Genomic DNA, 18156 nt, shown 5'->3' with positions numbered 1-18156 from the left:
AATCTTGTTACCCTTCTCTGTACTCATTCCAACACCTCTAGATCCTTCTCAATATGAGGCCTATAGACCTGTATACAGTACTCAAAGTACTCAATCACTGCTAGAAAAATTCCCGTGTCTCATTGACAAGACACCATGAGCTACTCTTGCAGACTGTCTGCACTGCTCAGAAAACTTCATATCTGCCTGCACAATTACTCCCAGGTCCTTTTCATTCTTTACCACTGTCAGTGTAGTACCACAGAGTTCATACGTTACTGTGGAGTTACTACTTCCCATATGTAGTACTTTCCATTTGTCAATATTAAACTTCATTTGCCACCTCTCAGCCCATCTGCTCAACTTTTCTAGATCCTGTTCCAGCAGCGTACTGTCATTAGTGTCATTAACAACTCTGCCAACCTTCGTATTGTCTGCAAACTTGGCCATTAAGCCTGATATACATCATCAATATCATTTATAAATACAGAAAACAATAGACCAAACACTGAACCCTGCAGGACTCCACTAATAACATTAGTCCACGAAGAGCAGTATTCATTGATTATCACGCTCTGTCTTCTCCCACTCAACCATCCCTTTATCCATAGCAGCAATTTGCCTCCAATGCCACACTGCTCCAATTTGTGCAGCAGTATCAAAAGCCTTTCTAAAATTCAAATATATGATATCAAAATTATTCTTTGCATCCAGTTCCTTTGTGATTACATCATAGTATCCAAACAAATTGGTCAGACAAGATTTCCCCCTTACAAACCCATGCTGTGTCCGAGCTATAACCGAAGTCTTGTCTAGATGATTCTGCTATCCTTCTTTAACCAGTGCCTCCATTAATTTCCAAGAAACTGAAGTTAAACTAACAGGACTGTAATTACCTGGGTATCCCTTTGATCCTCTTTTGGGTCGCATTTGAACATCTCCAATCCATGGTTACCTCCAGAGTCCAGGGAAGCTCTCATAATTATGGCTAAGGGTTTGCTTACTTCTTTTGCCACCTCTATTAATATAACTGGATAGATTCTATCCACCCCAGGTGCCTTTTTTATGTTTATTTTCAACAATTTCTCCTCCACTTTACTCTCAACAAGATTATCTAGCTTATTGCTAGAGTTTAATACACCTCTGGCATTCCCCTCTCTGAATAACTCCTCATGTGTGAATGTAGATGCAAAATATTCATTTAGTTTGAATACCTGAGCAGGATCATCAAACAGTTCAATCATCGATATCAAGTGGACCAATCTGATTCATCCCCTTCCTTCTAGAGTTTACATAAGTAAAGAACTCTTTGCTGTTTTTCTTTGCAACCTTGTGCCAAAGATTTCTCGTAATCTGCCTTCACCTGCCTAACCTCCTTTGTGACTTGGTGACAGACCAGCTTATATCTATCAGAGGCTTCTGTGTCACCTGTTATTTTATATGTATCCCATATATCTTTCTTCTCTGTAACATGTCTAATTAGTTCATCTGACATCCATTTAAGCCTAAATCTTGAACAATATTTCTTAGTTGGTAAGAAAAGCCTAGTAGCTTCCAAGATTAATTCTTTGAATGCTTCCCATTTTGAATTTGCTGTTGGTAACATCTTCAGTTGGTCCCACCGTATAGAATTTAAATGCTGTCTCAGACCAATGCAGTCACCTTTATGAAAGCAAAAACCATTCCCTTTACCCTTGATGGTAGTTACCTCTTTGAGTAAATCCCACTTGAGCATACTGTGATCACTGCCACCTAGTGGTTCTTTTATCTGCAGATTCTTAATGCATGAAGAATCACTACTGATAATCAGATCAGGAGTATTACTCCCACTAGTTGCCTCCCGAACATGCTGCTGTAGAAAACAATCATCCAATAAATCCATAAAAGCCTTGCTAGTGTGTGAGTGACCAACCCACAAATTCCAGTCAACATCTGGGAAATTAAAATCCCCCATTATAAGACACACTGATTTACTGGCCCACTCTATTTCTCTGCACAATTGCTCATTATACTCATCAAATTCATTAGGCCTATAACACACACACACACACACACACACACACACACACACACACACACACACACACACACACACACACACACACACACACACACACACCTACTCTCATTTTTCCTTTCCCAGTGCTTATGTCACACCAAACAGACTCAGCATTGCATTGTCCACCAACATCAATTGGATGCACTTCCTTAGATTTTCTGTTTTTTAACTAACAGCACAACCCCTCCTCCCTTCCTGTCCTGTCTATCCTTTCTGTACACATTGTACTCCACAAATTCCAATTCTGCACTGCTTATGTCTGTGTGACACCACGTCTCTAATATCACAATATCTGCCTTTGATGTCTTGACTAGCACTTCAGGTTCCTCGAATTTATTAACGATACTCCTAGCATTGGTGTACATGCAAGTATACATGCACCTGTTTCTACTCTTAGTTACCCTAACACAGCTCATGTATTTACTTGTTCCACTATGACTCCCAGCAGTCCTGGAAATCCCCATTGCCTTCCTTTCCAGTCTGCTGCTCAATTGCATTTCCATAGAAGCAGTGTAAGAATCACTTTCACTTCTGCCAGCTGCAAAGTTTTCCTGTTTGCTGGAAAAATGCTGGTTTGTTGGTAATTCCAATGAGAACTATGTATACAAGGTTTTTTTTATGGCATTTTGCTCCTGTCTTTGCTATATCTATCACAATCATCACCCTGTTTACCTAGTTGATTTATCCAAATTTTTGGATTTTATACTGTCCTTTAAATAACATACATCTCAGAAACTTACTTTTACATGCTTTCTGGAATTCTGTGGTGGATTTATTTATTTACAGCAAATCAGTATTACTCAAATATTTTTTTCCCATATAGAGGCTGCTAATTACATATACTGCTATCATCTACTGCCCAATCAATCCATTCACTGAACAGGTGAACAGATTTCACCAGTTCTTTCATCTACTACAAATTTTTCTGAATAGGCTGCACTTCAAGATTTATAATTTACATCAATTACAAGGCCACCAACTGTGCAAAGTCTCAGAGTTATGTAACAGCAATGAATCTGGTGAGCTAAGTGCACTGACTGACTCTTCTGACATACTGTTAGGTCCCCTCTGTAAGGCAGTACCTGTTTGGAACTGTAAAAACCAGAGGATCCTGAAACCAACATCCATATCGTGCCTACTCTAGTTCCTTCTTTAGGTAGATTTTCATTCATGGACAAATGTTATTTCAACTTAACATTATGATCATTAACAAGTATAGTATTGATGAAATGTTGCAAAATTCAGCAAGGACAATCACAAAGATTTTCTGCCTTGTTTGGTACTGAAAGAATATGCCAGGTAATGATTTATGCATTCATTCTTTTAGTGATACCTGTAAAACCTTTATTATTTTTTTTTATTTTTAAGTTTAAAATAAAGAAATTTATATACTATCTATTCCAGATGCACTTCATGTGACTATAAGCACCTGGAATAAAGTTACTAGCACCTGTATTGTCAATTGCTATATAAAAAAAAAAAAAAAAGACTCAGGGTGATTCACATCACAGAATTCCATCCTCAATTCAACTGAACTTCTTTAGGAATGGAGAATTAGGAAAAGATCAAGATGAGCCTCTCCATTAACAGAGCTGAAGAATGTTTTAAAGAAATGGAGCATAAAACCAGGAGCTTTCTACCAGAAATTGTAGTCTTTCACACAATGAACTGAAGTAATCATTATAGTCAAAGGTTGACTAATATGTTAATAATGTTTTTGAATATATGCCATTTTCCTAACTATATAACCTTTGCATAAGTGTATCTGTTCTCAATATTTATATTTGAGTAATAAGACTCGCAAATATAAACAAAATTTCCTGCAATCCAGTCTGAACCTCTTTCCCAATAATTTGAATTTATGGCTCCTAGTTCCATAATCACCTATAACAGTTAAAACTTAACCTTCAATAATTTTTACCTCCTTCTCTCGGGGAATTATATACCTGAATTAGCTCTCCTCTATGGTGCTCAATTATCAAATTCTGTAGCCCACATATTCAAATCTTTCCTCGTATGATTGTTCTTTTGCGGATCTCATCAGATGTATTGCCTTTTTTGGAACTTTCAAGAAGTTCAATGGTCTTTTTTAAGTACGATCTCCATACCTAAATACATTATTGCAAGTGCAGTCTTATAGTTGCCTTATACAGTGAGATTATGAACTTTCTATCACTACAAGAAAATGCCTGATTTATCATTGATAGGGCACCATGGGACCTCTCTATGCTCCTCAGAGAATTGCATATCTGACTGTATTGTAACTTCCAAATCTCTTTCTTCCTCTGCTGTTTTTAGCTCAACCTCATCAAGTGTGTACGTTACTTTGTGGTTGCTATTCCACAAGTGTAAGACCTTTCATTCTGCCGCCACTATTCTGAGACTTCTTCTACAGGGAGGGAATACACTTAAATAGAAAGATCACAAGAATATTTGCTAATGCTATCAAGGCAGTGTTAGGTGGGTCAGAAAACTGCTAGCTTGGGGGAAAGACACATGGACTGATAGGTTAACCGTAGACGCTGGAGAGGTGAAAGTGATTCATGCACTGCTTCTATTGGAATGAGCAGCAGACAGAAAAACAACTTGCTGAGGATTTCAGAGACTGCTGGGAGTCATAGCGGAACAAATAAATACATGGGCTGTGTTAGGGTAGCTATGAATAAGAACATATGCAGGCATACTTCATGTATTCCAATGCTAGGAGTTTGGTAAATAAATTTTATGAATTTGAGGTGCTGGTCACAACATCAAAGGCAGATATTGTTAGATATCAGAGACGTGTCACACAGATAAAAGGAATGCAGAATTAGAATTTGGGGAGTATAATGGGTACGGGAAACATAGACAGGATAGGAGAGGTTATGCTGTTAGTTAAGAAACGCAAAATCTAGGGAAGTGCATCCAGTTGACTTGGATGGACAGTGCAACGTCGAGTCAGTTTGGTGTGACACAAGCACTGGGAAAGCGAAATCGAGAGTAGGAACGTGTTATAGGCCTAATGAGTCTGATGAGTATAATGAACAACTGTACAGAGAAATAGTGGGCCAGTAAATCAGATTGTCTTATAATGGGGATTTTAACTTCCCAACATACTGACTAGGACTTCTGGTTTGGTCACTCACTCACACACTAGCAAGGCTTTTGTGGATTTATTGGATGATTGTTTTCTATGGCAGCATGTTCAAGAGGCAACCAGAGGAAGTAAAACTTTTGACCTGATCATCAGTAGTGAATTCTTCATGCATTAAGAATCTGCAGATAAAGTAACCACTAGGTGGCACTGATCACATTGTGCTAATGTGGGATTTTCTCAAAGATGTAACTGGCATCAGGGGTAAAGGGAAAGGTTTTTGATTTTGTAATGGTGACTTCAATGGTCTCAGACAGTTTTTAAAGTCTATACAGTGGGATCAACTGATGATTATACCAAAAGCAAATTTTAAAGGGGAAGGATTAAAGGAAGTCATCTTGGAAGCTACTAGGCTTTTCATCCCAAATAAGAAATACTGCTCAAGGTTTAGTCCAAAATGGATGTCAGATGAACTAATGAGACTTGTTTGTTTGTTTGTTATTTGATTTTTTGGAGCATTGGCAACTAAGGCCATATTGCTCTGGGGATATGCGGTGGTCATTCCCTGACTTTTCTGCACCCTCCGTATTTGGTGGTCATGGGCTTGAACCCCGGTCTAATCAAGCGTGTGCTATGCACTGCTGCTCCTGCCCACATGGCTATGGAGGCGCCTATGAGACTTGTGACAGAGAAGCCTATAATAGATATAAGCTGTCGTGTAATCAAGTCACAAAAGAGGTTAGACAAGCGAAGGCAGATTATGAGAAACCTCTGGCAAAGGAAGCAAAGAAAAACAGCAAAGACTTCTTTACTTACATAAACTCTAGAAGGAAGGAGATGAATCAGATTGGTCCACTTGATATCGATGTTTGGATTTTTAAGGACCCTGCTCAGGTAGCTGACAAAATGAATGGGTATTTTGCATATACATTCACACATGGAGTTATTCAGGGAGGGGAATGCCAGAAGTTTATCAAATATTAGCAGAGAGCTAAATGATTTTGTAATAACTGAGAGCAAAGTGGAGGAAAAATTGTTAAAGTTAAACATAAGAAAGGCACCTAGGGTGGATGGGATCTATCCAGTTATATTAAAGGAGGCAGCAAAGGAAGTAAGCAAACCCATAGCCCTATTTATGAGAGCTTCTTTGGACTCAGGGGCGGTACACATGGCCTGGAGGTGTGCAAATGTGACCCCAATTCACTAAGGAGGATCAAAGAGTGACACGAGTAATTACAGACCTGTTTCTTAAACTTCTGTTGCAGGGAAAATAATGGAGGCTCTGGTTAAAGAAGCACTATAGGATCATCTAGACAAGACTGCAGTTATGGTTCAAACATAGCATGGGTTTGCTAAGGGGAAATCTTGTCTGATCAATTTGATTGGATACTGTGATGTGGTCACAAAGGAACTGGATGCAAAAAATAATTTTGATATATCGGGATTTCAGGAAAGCTTTTGATACTGTTGCACATGGAAAACTGTACAAGTTGGAGAAGTATGGCATTAAAGGCAAGCTGCTGTTATGGATTAAGGGATGGAGTGGGAGAAGACAGAGTGGTAAACAATTGACAATGCTCTTCAGGAACTAATGTTATTAGTGGTGTCACCCAGGGATCCGTGTTGGGCCCATTGTTGTTTTCTGTATTTATCAGTGATATTGATGAAGGTATATTAGGCTTAATGTCCAAGTCTGCAGATGATAGGAAGGTTGGCAGGGTTGTTAATGACACAAATGACAGTACACTGCTGCAACAGGATCTAGAAAAGTTGAGCAGATGGGCGGCAAATGAAGTTTAACATTGATAAATGTAAAGTACTACGTATGGGAAGCAGTAACCCCACAGTAACATATCAACTCTGTGGTACTACACTGACAGTGGTAGAGAATTAAAAAGGACCTGGGAGTAATTGTGCAGGCAGATATGAAGTTTTCTGAGCAATACAGATGGTCTGCAAGAGTAGCTCATGGTGTCTTGTCAATGATATACAGGAATTTTTCTAGCAGGGACAAGGAGGTGATTATCCCCTTGTATAAGGCAATGGTTAGGCCACACCATGAGTACTCTCTACACAGGTCTGGAGTCCTCATTTTAGGAAGGATGTAGAGCTGCTAGAACTAGTACAGAGAAGGGCAACGAGATTGGTGAATGGAACAAAGGGTTGCTCTTACAAAGAAAGACTAAATTTCCGTAAATTACAGTGTCTGGAGAGTACGCACCTGATGTCATCTGATTGAAGTGTATAAGGTCTTGAATTGTTTGAGCAAACTCAATGCTGATGGAATTCTTCCTCTGGCCCAGATTAGTTGCCTGAGGTGACATAAATTCAAATTGAGGAAAAACAGTCATAGAATAGATGTGCAGAAATTTCCCTTTAGCCAGCGGGTGGTTGATTTCTGGAACAAACTTCCATCTGCCAAGGCAGAACTAGATGAAAATTTGGAGTTAATGGACAGATGAAATTGTGTTAGCCAGAAAGTTTTTACCTTCCCTGTAATTCCAACCAATCAAAACTAATACTCAGTTATCAGTATTGTAACAAAACAACATCAAACCCGAATCGTGTCACTATTAGGAACCCAAAGGCAGATGAAAGAACATTGAGAATATTCCCATTGAAGCTAGACAAAGTTTGGATCTAAGGGAACGTGAAAAACCTCTCGCTCTAACTAGGCTATACGAATTTCCTTCCATATCTAATAAGAAGTAAGGCAAAGTCTCCCTAGTCCCTACCAGATCTAGAAATGAATTAATTAATGTGCAAAGGGAAAGGAATGCAGGAGCCTGGCTTCTCATGATACATAAGGGATTTTACAACCAGGAAAGAGGTGGGAATATAGAATGGCATGGGAGGTTGGCCGAAAGGGAAGACGCCATGGGAGAGTAGGTGGACATTATTAATGTCTCTGACACCATGATGCTAAATAAAACACCCAGAGACGAAGGGACCCATTTGGGGCATGAGTCATTCCTGGACCGTCTTGGACAGGAAACTCATGACTTCCAGTGGCCAATGAGAGAGTTTTGCTCTAGAAGACAGAGAGCACAGAATATAAAAAGGGCCCAAAACGAGACCAAAAAGTTGTCACCGTTGGAGGTTCTGCTAGTGTTCGTCACCATTGTTCCTATGGATGCTGAAAGATCAATGCCTTAGTTGCTGTAGAGTTGCTGTTGTGTAGTGGATCCCTGCAGTCGATGACCGCAGGGATCCACTACACAACGACCACACTCTACAACGATCACTCCATCCATTCCACACTCTAACAACAGCCGCACCTTCCATTCTGGCTGAAGAGATTTTTTTTTTTTTTTTTTTTAGTTTGTGGCGCATTGGCTTCTGTGGCCATATTGCACCTTCTAAGGTTTTTGCATTTTCTACTCTGATCCAAGCCAAGGCGGGATTCGAACCCATGACCTTTGGGTTGCCAGGCAGGCACTTTACCCACCCGGCTAGCCCGGTCGGCAGGCTGAAGAGATGGAATTGTGATGATCAGAGAAGGCCACAGTGCACTCCACTATAGAAGGAAGCCTTGTAATCAGGCTCTAGGACAAACCAACTTAACCTAGTAAGCACACCATTCTCATGTGTGAAGGAAAACGTGTGAAACAGCCAAATTTACATTGAACTAAATGTTTCCTTTCTTATTCTCTCTTATATGCAGAAATTAGTGTTTATTCAATAAGGTATGGAATAACTATGATAGTTGAAGATACCAATGATACTTTTTCTTTCCTCCTAGTAAACCAAATGCAAAAGAGAATAAAATAGTTAAATATAATTAGATATTAGTCCCTTAAGTATAGTAAGAATAGTTGATAAGATGCCATAGGTCACCTAAAGCGTAACCGCTCAATACTCTGAGCCTACCTAATAATAAATAAGATGTGAAGTTTCTTTCGATATATCATAGTTTATTCATTCTAGAGTTATTTCGAAAGTGACAAGAGTCAAAGAACAGACATGTCTAGAATAAGGTAGAATGCAGAACTTTGTGAAATCACTAGACCAATTGAACTTGTAACTTTAATTACATCCTGCTGTTAGTATATGATTGTACTTGGAAGCAATGCATGCTTTATTCATTGTATTAATATTGAATGAAATAATACTGTATACATGACCTTTTTTGTTTGTAATAAATGTTACAAAATGTTTGTTTGTAATAAATGTGTTATTTGTATTTAGCATTCTCTCTGTCAGATCTTGAAACACGCCAAGGTAAATAAACAAAGAAAATGGATTTTTGAGGTAGTGGAGAGACATGAAGTGATCATTCCATTACAAAACACAATGCGATCTGTTGCTGCAGAGATCAGGGGTCATTAAAACCCTTGATTTCCGAGGGCTCAGATTTTTGTCCTAACCGATTGAACAGTTGAAAGACAGACATCACAGGCGTAACCCGAAGAAATCAGAGGGGGTGAACAATTGGAATTTTTTTTGGTTGATGCAATGTATGCTTGCTTTCTTGCATCATATGCCTCCACTAATGCTAATGTCGTCCTGAATAAGGTGAGCTTGGTGTTGATCATTAACTACTCTACCAATCTTGATATTATCTGCAAATTTTGACATAACACACAGAGCAATCATTAATCACGACCCTTTGCTTCCAACTCTGCAGCCACCCTTAGATCCATATATAGATTTTCCCTGTGAGTTCAACATGTTCATTTTATACTCTCATGACTGCCTCTGCAAAAACAGCTAACCAGGTTGGCAAAATGCGATTTTCTCTTTACAAAACCATGCTGTGTTTCCTTTAGAAAATCATTTCAATGTTAATGATACTGAAATGCACTTGTATTTATTGTTTCCATGATTTTTCCTACAACTGAAGACAGAGCTACAGGTCAGTAGTTAACTATTTCACCTACAGAACCATCTTTATGTAATGTGCAATATACAATGAGGAACTCATTCAGCATACATCACAGGAAAAGTTAGCAATTCCAAAAAAAAAAAAAAAAAAAAAAAAAAGGAAATCAGAAATGCTTCCAGAAATTTCAAAAGGTGGTGTTGCCTTAAAGATATAAAGAGATGATTTCAAAGAGAAGATTAGAGATGATTTCGAAGCAGATCCACCAAAATAGCCAGTGGGCTTCATTTCCAAAATATTATTAGTTCAGGCCTTGAAAATTTTTGCTCTCACTTCATTTACATATTTGAGACATGTAAGTATACCTGGAGCATGTGGTGTGTCATGCATATGGCTACCACAACTGAAGGACAAACCACCCAACCTCAACATCTGGAAGTGCTCCCTGTGCAATTGCACTAGCGACCACCCAGGAAGGAGATCCAACACATGACGTGGAGCATCAAAATGAATAATCTAATCATATCAACATATTATGAAGTAACCAACCCAGTGATCGACATGACAATGTACTGGATGAAACTACCACCAAGTGGCTGGAATGGTTCCTTGACTGTTCAGGTTGGCAAAGAACAGACCAGAGACGGGCCATCCTCATGAAGAACCTGATAGCTTTGGAAATCTTGGAAATATCAAGCAGGATATGAGTGACCAACTATAAAGAACAAAAAATATGGACACAAGCAAATGAGGAACAGCAAATACAAGAAGTATAACCAAGTGTAGCCAAAGTGGAAAGAGATGAGTTCATGATAATCAGAATAGAAGAGGAGTTGAAGAAGACCCTAGCAGAATGAGGGAATGGACCCCACAAAAACCCAGTAAAAGAATTTATGAAACTCGTTCAAAGCAGTCCTCCATGGGCCTCTGTACACTTGCTATTTTTCTCTTTTAATTGCTGAAAACTTTTTTGAAATTCCTCCAAAGTTATCTCCTTGAACTGGCTGGTCACATTCTTTTGGATGAGGTGAAACCAGTTCCCCTTTCATCTTTGTTTTTAAATTCAGAAAGAAAAAGAAGTCAGTCAGAGCCAAATCTCTGGCTGACTTCTTAAATGGGAGGAGAGCTGACCTCAATAATTCTTTTTTTTTTTTTTTTTTTTGTGAAAGAAATCTAAAAGCATTTAAGTGAGAATGCTCAGGTGCACTTGTCATGTTCTTGTTTTTCCAAAAGTCTGGTTTGACCCATCAAATTCTTTGCAACAATCACATTTAGTGACAGAACAATTGTTGTAAAGAATTCAACAGGTCACAACAGACTTTCACGAAAATAACAGCTGGTTTTTGTTGCCCAATAGTGCACTTGCACATTCTGTGTTAATTTTTCAAAGATTCTTTTTCCAAAAAGGGTTACTGAGATTGATCATTCCCCTATTCACCAGTTTGGCTCCACCTGACTTTTCTCTTTCTGTAGTGAAAAATGAAAGTGAAACAATTTTATACCATCTAAAACACCCAAACGAATGTGACCAACCATCTGAATTAGATAACTTTGGAGGAATTTCAAGAATACTTTCAACCAGATATTAGAATTCAAAGTGAATACTAGCTATTACTAAGTTATTATTATACTGCTACACTTTTACTAACATGAAAATAACGAATTTAACGAAAAGTAGCTATTATAAAATGCCTCCACTGTTATTCAGAATATAGGTTTATAACATTACCAAAAGGAACTTTCTCTTCGCCAACGTATGAGATGCAGAAGTCAAATTTCCGAGAATTACCAAGTGGCATCGGCTCTGATGGATTTTCATCTTGTGTCCTATAAAAATTATAATGTAATTCAAATAATAAGTATACTTTAATGAAAAAGTACGAATTTTTATGTTACATAACCAGCAGAGGACAGATTCCAGTTTATAATAATTGGGAATATGGGATAAATTTATATGCCAAAAATTTAAAGTGCAAATGCTGTAGTATAAGTATAACACGTGCATACTGGCCATTATTTTTTTACAAAACGACATAACGAAAAAATGAAATTTGTTGCAACAACTAATTTTTCAAGCACCAATTATAAGTTTCTTTAGAAACTTATGATATAGTTGGAAATAGAGATTATTTTGTTGAAATTTTTTTTCTCTGCTCAACAATGTTATACTAACACCAAAACCAAAATATTGCATTCAGAGCAGCAGGGATTATTATCATTATTATTTTAAATCTATATAGATTGGTATGTGGCATTGTTGTTTTTTAAATCAAATTTAAGATTATAGCATGACTTGCAGATTAATATTTTTCATTCACATATATATATATATAAAAGTTTGTAGGTAGAATGCAGAATAGCAAAGCAAAGCTAAAGGGCAGACGTTAATAAGAAGTAATTAGAAGTACTTAATGTTGTGTGTCCTATGATTTCAATGCCTTCTTCTGGGGCCAGCTGTCGAAATTAAAAGAAAAAGCAGCAAGAAGTAAGGCCTCTGTTTCTGACATGAAATATATGCAGCATGTGGTAGATTTGAAAAGCCGGTGTAGAAGATAAGGGTCGAAATTTAAATTATAATGGATACATGTATTTCATGGCTGACCCAACCAAGCAGAGTTTTTGACATGAAAAAAAAAAAAAAAAAAAACGTATATTTCATGTCAGAAACACAGGCCTTACTTCTTGCTGCTTTTTCCTTTCTTTCAGAGGCTGTCCCCAGAAGAAGGCGTTGAAATCATAGGATACACAGCATTAAGTAGTAGTGGCATGTGATGCAAGAAAGCAAATGTATGAGCTTATGCAGCAACAGCAAAAAAAAAAAAAAAAATATTCACAAAACCACTCCCTCTAAATGTTTGTCCAGTTCCTCCTTAAATTTATTTAACCTATCAACTTCCACAACGAAAGATGGAAGTTTGTTCCAGCAATTAACCACCCACTGGGTAATGGCAAATTTCTGCACAGTTGGTACGTTTCCTGGAGTTACTTCTACCCATATGCAGTACTTTGCATTTGTCAAGGTTAAACTTCAGTTGCACTTCTCAGCCCACCTACCTAAGTACTTCTAATTACCTCTTATTTCTGTCCCTTCCTTGTTCTCTGTAGTTACAATTTCAATTCCATTAGCCAAGAGTTGTTTACATTCAGTGCACCGTGTTCGTTTCGTTGTGAATTTTCCCTCAATTGTTCACGGGTTACACAGTGTTATTTCTCATTAATAATAATTTTTGTGTAACCATGAGCTCTAAGCGTAGGGCTTAGAGCTCATGGTTACATGTGCTGGGGGGGGGGCCAAAGAGTGTAAAACCCTAATAATTAAGGAGAAAATGGATGTCAACGTCACATGGAGCCTCTTTAACATCGGTCGGATGTGTGTAAGGCATTGAGTTTAGCACCTTTTACTGTATCAACGATTATGAACAATGTTAATAAAATAAAGTGCACACACAAACACAGGGATAACAAGTGTGTCGTCCTCCAGAACAACTTATTCATGCAGTGAGACAATGGAAAAAAATGGAGAAATTGTTAGTGTTGTGGGTTGATGATATGAACCAAAATAACATTCCTGCTACACAGGTGGTAATTCTGGACAAGACAAAGTCATTATTTGATGAAATAAGTGAGGAGTCTGGTAGCACTGAAACATTTACGGCCAGCAAAGGGTGATTTCATCAGTTTAAAAACTGTTGTAAAATTCACAATGTGAAAGTGTCTGGTGAGGCTATTAGTGCTGATGTTGCAGTGGTGGAAGAGTACCCTTCCGAATTTAAACGCTTAATAGAAGAAGGCAACTACCACCCTGATTTAGTTTTTAATGTGGACGAAACGGGTAGTGGAGTCATCACTTGAGTAAATATGTACCCAAGTGATGACTCCACAGGACCAAAGTAAAATTTTATTTTATTAATATTTTATACATATGTATAAATAAAACATGTGAATTAAATGTTTAAAATATTTAATTATTTATAAAGAACAGAAATATTAGTGCATACTTGGAAAAATTTTGGGAATTTTCGAACCTATCTCTTTCAATTACATTATAATTTGGTCTTGTTTTACGACACTGTTTTGCTGGAACCTAACCATGTTGTAAAGCAGATCCTACCTATATATATATATATATATATCTATTCTTTTTTTTTTTTTTTTATTTGAACCCCAAACACAAGAGGTATTGGAATCTACAGTACTTAGTACCGTGCCTGGGTTGGAGGTTGAGAAGACGAAAGAAGATATTTGTTGACATTGGACTTGAACTTCTGTAGATTGTAATTTTCAGGAAATACGTATGAAGGAAGGTTGTTCCAGAGAACGGCAGATGAATGAATAAATGAGGAAGATGAAAAGTTGGATCTGTGGGCTTGAAGTTGGACAGTAAATGGATGTTGGCTGGTGGCGGCACGCATTCGGACTGTTTTGAAAGAGAGAGCGGGAATTATAGAAGCCAATTCAGAAGAACAGCGCCCATGGAAGTATCTGTAGAAGAGGCATGCAGCAGAAACAGTACGTCTATGAGAAAGCGAGTGGAGAGACTCTGTTAGAGATGAATCATTAATTAACCTAACTGCCCTCTTCTGAATGGAATCAAGAAGCCTGAGAGAGGTTTTGGGGGCACCACCCCAGTTGTGGGAACAATATTCCATGGTAGGGTGGATTTGCGATTTATACAGAGTGAGCAGCTGTTTGGAAGAAAAATAACACTGAGAGCGAAAGAGAAAACCAAGTTTTTTAGATGCAGAGGAAGCAATATTTGTAATGTGCTTGTGCCAAGAGAGATTAGAAGTCAGGGTAATCTGCAAAAGAGATATATCATTTTGCCTAGAAATCGGAGTGACACTAAAGATAACCATAGGAGTAGAAGAATCCTTTTTGCGAGATATAAGACAAGACTGAGTTTTAGAGGGGTTGAAATTAACTAAGTTATCTTTGCCCCACTGGAGAATTACCTGAAGATTGGCATTTAAGGAATTGGTAGCAGATTTTCGAGAAGTTGAAGCTGATTGAGCAGGACAAGATTTCAAGTGGAATGCAATGTGCCATCATCGGCAAAACTATGGATAGCTTTTCCAGTCAATGGAAGAAGGTCATTAATATACAAGAGGAAAAGAGTGGGGGAAAGAACTGAACCTTGGGGGACACCGGCATTAGGAGAGAAGTTAGAAGATAGAGAGCCATCTACCATCACCCTCAGTGAGCGATCAGAGAGAAAACTGGATAACCAATTACTAAAAACAGTTGGCAAACCATAAGATGGAAGCTTGTTTAGAAGACCTTTATGCCAAACACGATCAAAAGCCTTTGAGATGTCAAGAGCAACTACTTGTGTTTCACCGAACCTTTCAACTGAATTAGTCCATAAATGGGAAACATAAGCCAGAATATCACCAGTGGATCAAACACTGACGGAATCCATACTGGCGACTGTTGATCAGACGGAAGGTTTCTAGGTAGTTTAAGAGTTGGCGGTTAATTGATTTCTCCATTACTTTAGAAAGAGTAGAAGTAATTGCAATGGGACGATAATTGGATGGGAGGGATTTGTCACCCTTTTTAGAAACTGTTGGGATATGGGCAAATTTCCAAGCAGAAGGAAAAACACCTTTGGAATAAGAAAATTAAAAAGGTGGCAAAGGAGCACAGGTTTTAAGAACAAGTGGAGAAATACCATCAGAACCTGGAGCTTTCTTAGCATCAAGATTCATCAAAATCCTTCTGATATCCTTTTGACGGAAGACCACAGAAGGCACTGAATGGAGCATGTTGGGAATGGTGGGAGGTGTTTTACCAAGTTCATTAATACATGAGCTGGAAGAAAAATGGGATGCTAGCAGGTCAGCTTTATCCTTGGCTGAAGTGACAACAGAACCATCTGGTTTGGACAGACGTGGGAGCAGAGATGGGCAAAAGTTGCGGCCAATAGCTTTGGCAAGGAACAGAATGCTCGGCTACCATTAGCGCAAGAAGCAAGTTTTCAACTCTTAGCCTGTTCAAACTCTAGTTTCGACTGATTGTTGCAAGCTTTGGTGTAGGCAGAAAATGAAACTGGAGAATTAGTAACAAGCCAATTAGGATATGCAACATTCTTCTCTTGAACAAAAGTACAACCCAAAATCGACACATTTTTCATGATTAAATTCATAAATTAAATCAATTAAAATCAATTTAGATCAATTAAATTCATGATTTTAAGTTTAATTTTGATACGTAATTAGTTACCACATAATTATATACATATGTTTGTTTGTTATCTGGTTTTTAGGAGCATTACCAACTAAGGCCATATTGCTCCGGGGATATGCTGTGGTCATTTTCTGACCTTTCCGCATCCTCCGTATTTGGTGAGCATGGGCTCGAACCCCAGTCTAATCAAGAATCATGTGCTACGCACTGCTGCTCCTGCCCACCTGGCTACGGAGGCGCCATTATATACGTATGTAATGCAGAATATTTTATATGTACAAATATTTGAATATTAAATATTTTGACCGACATTTGTGCATGTTTTCAGTACCATTTATTATTGATTAGGAAATATCCTATGCCACTAACCGCAACTCACAAATTCACATGTTACCTTATGGGAATGCAGCACTCGCTTAGCGCGTATTCACTTAGCGCTCTGTTTTTCCAGAACGAATTATCAGCATTAAGAGGTGGTCACCTGTACAGACAAAAAGGTAATTATCAGTGTGTTTGTGTATTTGGTAGGGAAGTTGAGCTATCAGGTGTAATAACCATGGAAGAATTGAGAGAACCTGTATGCTAAAAAACAAATTACCTGAAATAAAATGCAGTTAATATAAACATAATTATTGTAAGTTTTTTTTTTTTTTTTGGTAGTTGTTAGCACATCGGCTTCTGTGGCCATAATGCACCTCCCAAGGTTTTTGCAGTACTTTTATCCAAGCTCAAGGCGGGATTCGAACCCACGACATTTGGGTTGCCAGGCAGGCACTTTACCCACCCGGCTAGCCCGGTCGGCTATTATTGTAAGTACCTAAAGCAGTGGGTCCTAGGACTTTAACTACTTCTTCCATGGGCGTCTCCGTAGCCAGGTGAGCAGAAGCAGCAGTGCGTAGCACACGCTTCTTAATTAGAGCGGGGTTTGAGCCTGTGACCAACAAAAACGGAGGATGCGGGAAGGTCAGGGAATGACCATCGCATATGCCCGGAGCAATACAGCCTTAGTTGCTAATGCTCCTAACAAAAACAACAAATGAACAGGAAGTTACTTCTTCCAGGGGTTGGCAGCGAAAATCGTATGAGCCACTGCAATAATCCAGGTGTCTGTTATGATGTGCACATAAAAGTTATACGTATACATCATAGCCGACCCGATTGAGACCAGAAGGAAGAATAAAAAAATAAACTTAAAAATATATATAAATAAATAAATAAATAAGTTCATGCCGATAGAATCCTGTGGAAAAAGTAGAATGAAACATAAAATCAAAGAAATCTAAGATATGGGACAAAACAAGAAAACTTACTGTCTGTATGGACTGGAAGACGTTGAGAGTCAATGGTGACCGAAGGAGAGGGCTGAGTCTTCACGTGCAGTGTATATATGTCAGTTGAAGTAGCCCTGTGTGTGTGTGGGGGGGGGGGGTGAATTCATAAACAGGAACTGTTCCTGTGTGACGGGGAAGTGAGCAATTAGACAGATGAGGCAAAAAGCCAGCAGAGGGAGAAACAAAAACTAACAAAGTAGTGTGGAAAAGACACTAAACTTTGTAATAGAAGAAACAAGTAGCGATAGTAGAGAAACAGCATCTTGATATTGCTTTCAGCCAGTCTAATTGCTCACGAGAAATTTTTTTTTTAAATTTTTTTTTTAGGAGCATTAATTAGCAACTAAGGCCATATTGCTCCAGGATATGCGGTGGTCATTCCTTAACCTTTCCGCATTCTCCGTATTTGGTGGTGACGGGCTCGAACCCCGGTCTAATCAAGAAGCGTGTGCTACGCACTGCTGCTCCTTCCCACCTGGCTACGGAGGCGCCGCTCACGAGAAATAAAATGTAGTAAAAAAAGAACAGCAGAAAGTAAGTGGAATGGAGGTGAATAAAGCAGTGCTCAGGCTGTTCGGATTGCAAACGTACCACAGTTGGTCCCTGGACAGATGACTGGACAATTGCCTCATGTGTTTAAGTCAATAATGGCAATGTTAATGAAATTAAAATATATTTTAATTTTAATTTCACACTTGATGTAATA

At 38.4% G+C, this 18156-nt stretch overlaps 1 protein-coding gene across 1 annotated transcript in view; it reads right to left on the bottom strand.

The window, feature by feature from the left end:
- The window catches only part of LOC150082918 (uncharacterized), a 186485-nt gene that overhangs the window by 66862 nt on the left and 101467 nt on the right, over positions 1–18156 (bottom strand). Inside the window, exon 7 of the mRNA XM_090378320.1 lies at positions 11663–11760. Within this exon, the coding sequence (XP_090234446.1) occupies positions 11663–11760 (98 nt within the window). The remainder of the gene's footprint in view (positions 1–11662; positions 11761–18156) is intronic.

Source organism: Mastigoproctus giganteus, chromosome 7, assembly GCF_048544385.1.
Source record: "Mastigoproctus giganteus isolate SK-2022 chromosome 7, ASM4854438v1, whole genome shotgun sequence".
Lineage (NCBI taxonomy): Eukaryota > Metazoa > Arthropoda > Arachnida > Uropygi > Thelyphonidae > Mastigoproctus > Mastigoproctus giganteus.
Note: the sequence above shows the minus strand (reverse complement) of the source record. Positions and strands in the feature narration are given on the sequence as shown.